This window comes from Epinephelus fuscoguttatus, linkage group LG22, assembly GCF_011397635.1.
Source record: "Epinephelus fuscoguttatus linkage group LG22, E.fuscoguttatus.final_Chr_v1".
Classification (NCBI taxonomy): Eukaryota; Metazoa; Chordata; class Actinopteri; order Perciformes; family Serranidae; genus Epinephelus; species Epinephelus fuscoguttatus.
The window spans coordinates 24083419-24094203 of NC_064773.1; the positions used below are offsets into that span (position 1 = coordinate 24083419).

The window sequence follows — 10785 nt, forward strand, 5'->3', positions numbered from 1 at the left end:
AAAAGAGACGACTGGTTGCTCTGTATAATCATATGTAGATTAAAAAAAAAAAAAAAAGTGGGTCGGGTGATCTTGGAAAATGGGGAGAAACAAGGATGAACAGGGAGGAAATCCAGGCACGAGGACAGAAATATTAAAAAGCCTTTATTAGAGTGGCTAAATCATTAAAGGAGCCAACATGATTTGACCACTGTAGGTGGTTTCCTTCTTTGTTGATATGTTTATTTAAATTTTGAATTTCCTTCCTGTTTACCAAGTAAGATCCAGGACTGTTTTGATCTGGTTTGAGGTTACAAATCCATGAATTTGAATGCTTATCAAATGCAAACACAGGTGCACAAAAGTGGTATCACAACTCTGGAAAGTTATCACTGCACATCGCAGCGGTCTTGAGATAAACTAGAAATAGGCCATTCATGCCACACAGTTATCTACCGGGAATGTGCGCTTGCACATATTTGATTCGCCACTACAACACCCAGTAGGAGGAAGTTGTGTTCGACCAGGTCAAGTTTATTTCCTGACACCCCTGGGTTTCGTTTGCCGGTGGCCTCTGCGTCAGCAAATTAGGGGGGACTGCATGTTTTCTCCCACAGCTAATGTCCGTCTGAGTGCGGCCTGAGAGAAGATGGGGTCTAATCAGACTTAAATTTGGACATAAAACAATTTAGTTTGTTAAAGTAGATCATGTTACCTGGATATACCTTGTATCTTTTGTGTTGTACAAGACAGGAGGGGTGAAATAAAGACCTTGTGCCACTCATTAATGGGTGAAATAATCAATCATCACATTAACCATAATCATGCAGCCCAGGCCAGAGCTTTCAATCTGTGAGGTAGAAAAATCAGATGCAAACTATCAACTAGCATAATTAAATGCTGAGTAAGGCACCCAGAGGCACTGGCGGGCTGTTTCTAGAGAGCACTGCTGTCGCTGGAGAAAGTTTTAAAAAGATCAATCCCCCGTAAGCCCCTCCCTGCTAACAGCTTTTACAGCTGAATCTGCATCATCACAAGATCGCTATAGGCACCAGCCCACAGCCAGAGATAGACCTGTGCACAACTTCATACTGGGATACAGATAACTGGTCATTTAGTGTGAGTGAATAAGGGAAAAGTGCAAATTGAATGAGGGAAAAGTCACTTCGTTTCTGCAGGAATTTCTGGAGGAATTTCTGCAGGAAGCCAATTCAATCAGAAATTCCAGCGCAGGTTAATCTCCATCTCTGTCTGCTGGCATCCAACCCCACCCCTCAGCTATTCGACCCCACTACTAAGCCTTACTTCCTGCTGTTGAAGCTGCTGTTATGATTGTTTGTGAGAGATGAAGGCGAGATCTTTGGCAAAGCAGAGAGATTGGAAGCACCAGATGACCTTCAAAAGATAAAGAATAGATCATGAGTTAGAGGAGAGGGGGAAAATAAGGGGCTGTTCCAGAAAGGTGTGCGAGTGTCAATAAAATAAAACTGAGATGAATCCAAAACAAACAGGAGGGATATGTGAGCAACAAAAGGTCAAGCAAAAGAGGCAAAGTCACAGAGAGAGAATTTTTTTTGAAGATGATGAGGTGCTGTCGTGACATAGCAGGGACAACTTTACAAAAAGGGTTACACAATTAGATGTTTGTGATTTCCAAAGAGGAGGCAATTGAAAGGTGCTTCAGACAGTTGCCCAGACAATGACGTCTAGTGCTGTGACACATAATATTACTTTTTTTCACCCTTCAAGTAAAAAAAAAAAAAAAGTCCTTAGAAATTCAATGACATACCGCCTATGTGTGTGTAATCTTTTGGTAAATCAACAATAATGTATGGATACAGCCTGGAAACTGCATTCTATTTTCCTTCAGTCAACAAAGAAAATATAAGCCAGGTGATGTGCCGTTCACTCACTTGGGTGCCGTGGAGCCTCGAGGCCATGAGCCATCCTCATTCTTCTGCTCTATTACAAGAACCTGTGGGAGACAGTAGAGGGAAAATAGGGCTCCGTCTGTTTCCACAAGTTTAAAGACACCAAACATTTAAGTGTTTGCATCTTGTGTGGTCTGCTGAAAATGTCATGTGAATCCTGAGCAAAAAAAAAAAAAAAAAAAAGCTGTGTCCAGTTGTATTTATCTTGAGCTGCAACAATAGTTGTTAACTATTAGATTAATTGCCCACTGGTTTGATAATTGATGTAAAAATGTAAATCTTTTCTTTTTCTTTTCCTCCTCTATGACAGTAAACTGATTATCTTAGGGTAATGGACAGAATAAGACATTTAAGGATGCCATGTTGGACTTTTAGAAACACCTACTGACATTTATCACCATTTTCTGACATTTTAGAGACCAAAAAAATATATTAATTAATCAAGAAAATAACCTACAGATTAATCAAGATGAAAGTAATCATTTGTTGCATTTAAAGGTATAAAATGTAACTTTTCCACTTTAAAATGCCTAAAAATAAACAGACTGATGTGATTTTTCTTGAGTTGTGTTCTTACAATATCTCAAACCTTTCCAACAATGTTTAAACCCAGAGAAATGTGTAATTTTAATCAAGGACACAGTTTGTGTCCTGTGGTCGCCGTCGCCTATTTGTGGCTTCCATTTCGTTTGCCTGTAGTGTGCGTATGCGTAATGACGTGAGGCATTACGTGGTCTCGGATTGGTCATAGGCTGTACTCGCCGATACCCAATACCGCATTTTAGGCAGTATTGGTGGCATTTCCGATACTGGTATCGTTATCGGTACAACTCTAATTTGTGGCATCATATACCCTTTGCACTGTCTGCCAGGAGCTGTCATTAATTAACTTTTAATTTAGTTTAAATATCTGAAACCTGAGCAAAGTGGCTTGGATTCTTTCAGAAACATGGGAAGAAGGCAATGAGCTATGAAAGAAAAAAAATAAAACAAAGAAAATTAGAAAAGCTTTTCCCTAGCTTTTTTAAAATTCTAAATCTATTATTTTTTGCAATTTGTGGGACATTTCTTACCAAGTTGCTTACTGCCTTTTATCCCATGTTTTTTGAAAGAAATTTCACTGATTTGTTCAGGGTTCAAAAGTTTTAATACTTGTGAAAGGTATCTGAAAGCAGCACAAGAAAAGGGATGCCACTCCACGTTTCAAAAGCTTAAAGTCACATTTTTACGATTCACACTGCTCAGTCTTTTGTTATTGTTTTGACTGAAAGGTCCCTGGTGGCAGAAAATTGCATTTTCTATGTTTAACTGCAATTAAGGTGCTTGGATATGGCCAAAATATCAGATTACACTTCGACTTTTCCAGGATAAAAAAAAGTCATCATGACATGAAATCAAGACACTTCAGAACAAAAGTAGTACACCTGTTCAATATGCTGACACCAAACAACAGATTTGTTTCCATATACTGTGAGGATCTCCCCTGACTTCTCCCCTACTAGTAGAGCCAACAGCCTGTTGCTGCTATTCCTCATGGGGGAAGACAGGGAGCCGAATGGATCTTATCCACTGTTTCAAATAGCGAGGATTTGTCCTAGGCTCGACAATCCTCTGGAACAGCTGCTGGTGAACGGACGGCCCCAGCGATCTGAAGCCTGCTGGCTCATTGCGGCCAGGTGTCTGAATTAATCTGGGCTTGTACAGAGACCGTGTCGGCTCCAGTCGGCTGGCAGGTGGATGCCGGGACATGCGTGCGCGGTTTAAGAGGCTTACAAAGAGAGGTTGGGCACCTCGCGTGGCAGCCGTCACACAAATGTTGTGGGTTTCGGAGCTGTAACCATTTCATTAGAGGACAATCTTACCACATTGTGTTGACATCAACTTAGTCAGACGATGATAGAAATGATATTCTCTATTGCCAGCATTTTCCATGAAATGTCCTGAGGTGGAAAATTGGTGGTGCACATTTCCCTGAATACTGATGCCTGCTCGCATTCACACATGCCCCCATGCAGGAATTGTTCCTGGACATTTCAGGGATAAGCTGCATGTGTAAAAGGGCTTTTAGACTGCCCCCTGCAGGTTACCATAGCCTATTGGCTACAGATTCAAAGAGAGCAGGAAAAAACAAGGGTTTTCTGAAGCTCCACTCTGCTGTGGCCTAAAAAGGCTGACTGGCAGAGAGCACAAATAAGGATATGCTATCTGAAAGGGGTGACTGAAACTAGAGCATATTTCACTGAGCTCAGGAATAATAACTGTCTACATAGCAAGCCATATTTGGACAGCTTTATTGTCATATACATTTTTTTCCCGCTGACTCCTGAAAAAGAAGCCTGCAGAGGTATTCAAACTGGTTCCACATTGTGACACTTTCAGATCAAATGAGAGAAGTCCCTACCTGCCCTTGGTAGAGGCCGGCGTCTTGAATGGTGCTGTCAGGTTTGTTGAGAGGCTCAAAGGTGTTGCTCATGTACCTGTTCCACAGCCTGGTCTCCTTCTCATCAGGGATGCTGAACAGCTTCCTCATCTCCTTCTCTATCATGTCTGCAACAAAGCATGGATATTATCAAGAAAGAAACTTACTTTCTTACTTGCAGAATGAAAAGAGAAGAGACACTGAAACTAGTGTTCAACCACAGAGGAGGAACTGTGGATTTATATTATTTTTTGCATGTCTTATTAGTGCATGGGGTTATTAGTGATTAACGGAAGGGTGTAAAGATTCACCAAATCTACTGTTCATTTCTTTTGGGGGGATTAACTTCATATTAATTAATCAAATAAAGAGGACCACTCAACACATTCCTGAACACCGGATAACCAAAGCATTCCCACTAGTGATGCACAGACAGGTCAGGGCTTTTTAATACCTGCACCCGCCTGACCCACTGTAAGAGCTAATCCACAACACCAAGCCCACAAAAAATTGCGTTAATCAACCCCCCAAACTCACAAACAATCGACTCTATACGTTATAGTAGCACAATTGTCAAGACTGAGGACTGAGACAAGGACTGAGTGTCGCAGTGGTGCTGTGTGTGTGTCTGACAAAGAGAGAGCGTGACAGTCAGAGACAGGAAAGGAGAAGGTGAAAGGTGCACTACTGCACGTAGTGTTATTAATTATATATTAACAATTTAACTGGAACACTACTTTGGCAATTTGAACTCACCCAGATGAACCCGTAATATTTTCTAGTACGCTTAACCGAACCTACTCTACCCCTTCCCCGTGGAACCTGCAGGTTGTGGGTCGACCTGCATCAGGGGATCTGCAATCAGCCATCCTGAGAATTCCCCCTCGTAACTTAATGAGAGCTTTGGCAACACACTGTGGGAGAGGATGCCGAAGACAGAACCGCGACAATAAGACCGTGGATGTTTTTGTAGTTTCGGTCTCAGTTTCAGAACTGTTACACCGAAAACACACAAAGCAGCGGCAAAGTGCGGCTTGCCACAACAATTAAATTTTTTCTGTGTGCGGGAGGCGTGTTCACGTGTTTCAGGTGGGAAGAAATGTTTGTAAAATGTGTCAACATGTCACAGAAGTCACAGGACTCTGTTCACAGATTTGCCATGCTGCTTTAAGATAAACTATCGCCAACTTTTAGTTTGGCTGCGCTTCGCCACAGAATCAAATGGTGCTGCTTGCACGTCGCGGCTGCTTGGTGTGTTTTTATTGTTAGCCCCCTAGTGATGAAGAGTAAGACAACAAGTAAGATCTTTCTCCATCAACAGACCTCATTTGTTCAAACATTACTCAATTATTTAACTGTAAATTTTATTACTTTGTGTATGTGTGAGAGAGAGAGACACACTCTGTGCCTGAGTGTGGCTAAGTCTACACCTCCTCTGCACTTTGTGAACAAAAATCAATGCAGTTATTGTTAACTGATGTTTTAAAGGATAAATGCAAAGCAGTGGAAATCCAAACTCAAAATATGACATCTGACTGGACGCCAAGTCGACTTAAGTATGAGCAGTAGTGTGAGTAGACAGTTACTCCAGAGGGACTCGGGCCTACCTATTGTGTCAGCTTTACTGAAGCGCCTGGTGATCACATTGTCCATGTTGCTGTCTTCACAGAGCTTCAGCTCCGTCAGGTACACCTCCACCTTGCAATGCTTCACAAACATACCCTGTTCCACCACCTTAAGGGAAAAAAACAGTGAAATGAATGTCCACATAATCTGAATGAGACCAGGATTAGTCAAATACACCGCAGATGTTCTGAGCACAACATTAAATCCTACATTTATACACGTGTAAAGTGTCTGCAGATATTGTACAAACATAAGACATAAGTCTAATGTGAAAGACTCATAATATACTAGCACTCCTCAGGATAACTCCAAATATTGTTTTTTAAATCTCAATTGTGTGCCGTATCTGGACTATATTAGCTGACTGCAGCAAGCAAAAGCGTGGGTCTTGAAAACGTTATGTACCTAGAACCATAAGATAAATCTCTGCTGTCACTATATCAGGTGAAAATACAGTTGACTCTACAGCTTGCAACATAAATCAACCAAATATGGAATACCAGCCATCAGCTTCTCTGAATAAGAATACATCCCAGCCACACCTCTCACATTACCTCTCTCTATTTATTTATGTGCGGTCTTAAACAATGAAACATGTCTGGTAAATTTGTGGTTGTACCAGCTTCCGTTTCTCATGGTTAACAAAGTACAGTCTGCTGGCCTAGTTGCCGCTCATCTGATAGGAGCGGAGTTACAGCGCCTAAATTAGCAGCACCTCGTGGAAACAGCTGAGGGGTCCCAGCCTATTTATTTCACCGCTGAGCCCCCTTCAACACACGCGCACGCACACGCACACACACACACACACACACACACACAGAACCAACTTCACAAATGTCCCTGAGAACTGCAGCAGAGACACACACACACACACACACACACACACACGCACACACACACACACACGGCTCAGATTCTGCCCCCACCCCTACCCTGTCCCTACCCCGATCCCCAGGTAGGCCCATCCTACCCCTCAGCACAACACCCATGTGTTTGTAAACTCGGAGCAAAAGCCCATCTCATCGCCAAACTCTGGCAGAATGTCTCAAATCAGAGCCGAGCCAAAACCATTTACCCCACCCACCCCCCTCCTCCCATACTGGTTATGCCTCTCACACTCCTCTCAGACGCTGCTTCTCTCAGAGTGACCTCAGCCGGCATTCCTCCACTTCAAAAAGCAAGGGCACGCAGAAACACTCCGCCGGTGTTGGCATGTCACACCAGAAGAGGACAACGGAAGGAAACGTAGCTCCAAACCCGTGACCACAATCCTCCTAAATCCTTTTTTAAACGCTCGTGTTCCCCTCCCGCACCTCAGGATGACAACCCCACAAAAAAAGTGTTAAAGAAGAGGAAAACTAATAATGAACCTCCTGCATGTTGTGTCTCGCAGATCGCTCCATGTAGCTTTTCAGTCATCCAGAACGCTGCCTGAAAATAGAAACCTCGCGGCCACCCGATACGTCCCACGACATACATGGCAAAATGGGAGGGTCGATGAGAGGGGGGGGGGGAGACCAGAGAGAGAGGATGACAGAGGTGAAGGGGGAGAGGAACCTCTTCTAGCAGCCATGATGCCATGACTAGCGAGATTTGAAGCGGGGATTTGATACTGTAGGTTCTTATACGTTGTAGCCGCCATCATGAAGTATTCCACTGACTAATCAACAGACACTCAGTGGTTTGTTTCACACCAGCAAAATGTTTGTAAAAAAACACTTATTAGCCCTAAAATAAATAACCGCAGTTTGTGACAGAAATGAATGAAAAGCTGAAGGAAATGAATGGAAACACTATCATTGTTGCTTCCTTTTCACGCAAGGTAAATATCCAATATATCAGTGTTATCTTTATTTGTTTCCAGCTCCTTTGCACGTCACACTGGCCATTCAAGTCAACCAATAAGATTTGGCTGCGTCTTTTACCATTCTTTGTTAAGTAACTATATGACAGACTCACGCTGCTATTAAAACCGTGCTGCACTCTTAATATCCTAATTTCAAATGACCGTAACAGCTCTGTTTTAACCCAACACAAGCCATACTGTACACCATAGCCACTAACCACAACCATTAAACTCCAATCTATTCTCAAAGCATTGAGCAGAACATTCACCAACCACGAAATCCATTCATAATCTCCTACTAAAGACAGACACCGTACCTTGCGTGCAATTGGCTCCTGACTCTCCGTCAATCCATACCAACTGACAAACTTATTCCAGCCCTCTGTGGGGACCAGGATGTAGTCAAGCTCATCGATGAGGTGCTCCTTGATGGCCAGCACGTCCCCATCTAGAGGTAAGAGGGGGGTGGAAGAAAAGTTGAGAAACAAGTGAGCAGACAGTGGGAGGGAACACACATTGAGGGGACTGTCTCACACGACACAAAACACACAAAGGAAAAAGGTATGCTGGAGAGCTTTCTATGAACCCGCAAAAAAGGCTACTCTATGGAGACTGTCAACAATGTTGTTTTTGTTCCCTTTTCCTCTGAACTCTTTGTTACGACTTCCAGAATAATAAAGCTATACTGAGCAGAGGTTTGTTGTGTGCCACACATTATTTACAATATATTCCTATGTGTGGTTTAGTGTCTAAGGAGGTGTCTTACCTCTGAGAAGACCAGAGTTATCGACTGGTCCTGGGTAGACATTCTGGTCCCCCATCTGGTATTTGTCCCAGCTGTCAAACCCCACATATTTCTTCCACTGTTTGAACCAGTGACTGTCCACCAGGTACCTGCAGAGAGGGCAAGCAGTATTGGAATTTGGGATGTGATAAAGCAACATGAGACACTGCAAATCAGTCTAGACTGCTGAAGGGTCAGTGTAGGTGTGAACCAAAGTTTTTATGTTTCCTTTTTACACGTTACATGGTGGTAATACAAGTAATACTCCGGCAGGTGAATGCTACCTTGCTGTCAGTGCTCTCAGGCTAACATGACACAGATTGACAGTTGTAGCATTAGCACTGTCTTGAGTTCAGGTTGCTGCATGACTGGCCAGCTGGCTCTGTGATTTTGACAGGTGCTTCTTTTCCGACTCCGCCCTGCCGAAGCCGACGGATGAACCCACTGACTGGCAAACCACTTAGAGCTCCGGTGGGTTAGCCAATTAGCTATTAGCCTGCTAACTAGATCAGATAACCGAAATGCAGCCTCACTGGGACCTTGTCAGCAGACAAATAGCGAGACGGTAATTTGGAAACAAGGAATGTAACCGCCACAGTACTACATTTACCGGTGAAATATATGTTGGGTCTATCGTTCTTCATTGACAGTAACAGCTAGCGTTAGCTCGAGAACCGCTAGCTGACACACATGAAGCTGACAGGCTCCCGTTAGCTAGCTCGAAGCTAACTGTCAACACGGCCCGTCACCTCGGCTTTCTTATCCTCCGTGGCGTTGTCAGCCTCGGCGGAGGCGGCCGACGGCCACGCGCCGTCTTTGAAAAGGTTTCAGCTCGAGTCTTACCAAGTGTCTCCCTTTCTTAGCTGTGTTTTCAACAGTGCCGCGACCTCTCCTCTCTGGGTATCCAGATCAGCCGCTCCTCCTTCCGCCATCTTTCCTCAGACATCACCCGCTGCATGGTGGGAAAGTGCGGGGCGTCACCGAGGCACGTAGAGGGTGACGCTGCCGTCTCAGCCAATCACCAGCGCACCGGCTGCACAGCAGAAGCGTGACACCCAGTGGCAAAATGATTCTAGAAAAATGCTCCAAAACTGCTCCATCATTGTGACTATTTGATGTCTAAGAAACTGTAGTCAACTAAAAAAAAAACAGTTTTCACTAACTACACAGCTCTTTGTCCAGACAGGGGCATTATTTGATGTCTTAAACACACTGTATGAGCTCAGTGTATAACACTAAGGAAGTGAAATAAATCTCAGCAGAGTCTAATTTCATTTCCTTTTTTTGTCAAACATTGAGAAGTTTATCATTCTTCCCTTTTGGTAAACCAGTAAAATGTTTTCTGCATTTCCCGAGGGCAGCCGGAAAGTTGTTTATGTCAAGGCCATAGACATGGAGTTAACTTTGGGAGGGGACAATATGCCAGGAGTGTGAATCCCAACTATGTTAAATTATATCTGATAAATATAATTTATTAACGACATTAACATTAGTTGAATACACTAGTGAGCCATGCTCTGCTTGGGTACAGCTACACCAATTGGACAAACCACAAGCACAAATGCTGAACACCATAATGCTAGAACTGGTTGCAATAATAACATGAATTTGTTAAGTTTATTTATGGTTATGATTAAATTTACCAATGATAATTTTGGACAGAGGTTATCTCAAGGCTGCTCCACATGGAGGTACAATCAGGTCCTTCTTCAACTGGCGATCATCCTGGAAGGAAGGAGGATTATCACCAGTGCCCTCCCCACCCCTTTGCCTGGACTCCGAAACACCACCCCCCTCATAAGAGCAGGACAGCCACCTGTAAACCAGTCTGCGAGAGTGGAAACAACCCTCCTGGATACTACCCGAGACTAGAAAATGCAGGTTGACCTGGATTAGAGACTCAGCTTTCCACCAGAGATTGCTACCTCACATAATTCCCTGTGCATCGTAGAACTAACAGCACCATGGGAGGCTGCAGTTGGGGAAGCTTATGCATGCAAAAGCCTGATGTACACAGAGCTAGAACAACGTGGCTGGCGTACCCAGGTGCTCCCTGTAGAGGTTGGGTGTAGAGGGTTTGTAGCCATTTCATCAACCAGGATTCTGAAAAGTATGGGGATTCGAGGACAGGCCTTCTGACAAGCCATCAAGTCACTATTAGAGGCTGCTGAGGGATAAAGAGGAAGGACCCCAACTGGTC

The 10785-nt window shown here is 43.6% G+C and overlaps 1 protein-coding gene across 3 annotated transcripts in view; it reads right to left on the bottom strand.

Annotated features, from left to right (window-relative positions):
* Positions 1-9539, bottom strand: part of LOC125883157 (ubiquitin carboxyl-terminal hydrolase 15-like) — a 29373-nt gene extending 19834 nt beyond the window's left edge. The window contains exons 1-7 of one of the 3 annotated variants that reach the window (XM_049567361.1): positions 9429-9539; positions 8568-8695; positions 8119-8249; positions 5937-6063; positions 4312-4457; positions 1893-1954; positions 1285-1374 (exon numbers count right to left, since the gene is read on the bottom strand). In XM_049567361.1, coding sequence (XP_049423318.1) covers positions 1285-1374; positions 1893-1954; positions 4312-4457; positions 5937-6063; positions 8119-8249; positions 8568-8695; positions 9429-9517 — 773 coding nt within the window. In that variant the 5' untranslated portion in view covers positions 9518-9539. Of the gene's footprint in view, positions 1-1284; positions 1375-1892; positions 1955-4311; positions 4458-5936; positions 6064-7325; positions 7387-8118; positions 8250-8567; positions 8696-9428 lie in introns of those variants that run through there. The other 2 variants (XM_049567362.1, XM_049567363.1) reach the window with 2 other exon arrangements.
* Between the last annotated feature and the right edge of the window lie 1246 nt (positions 9540-10785).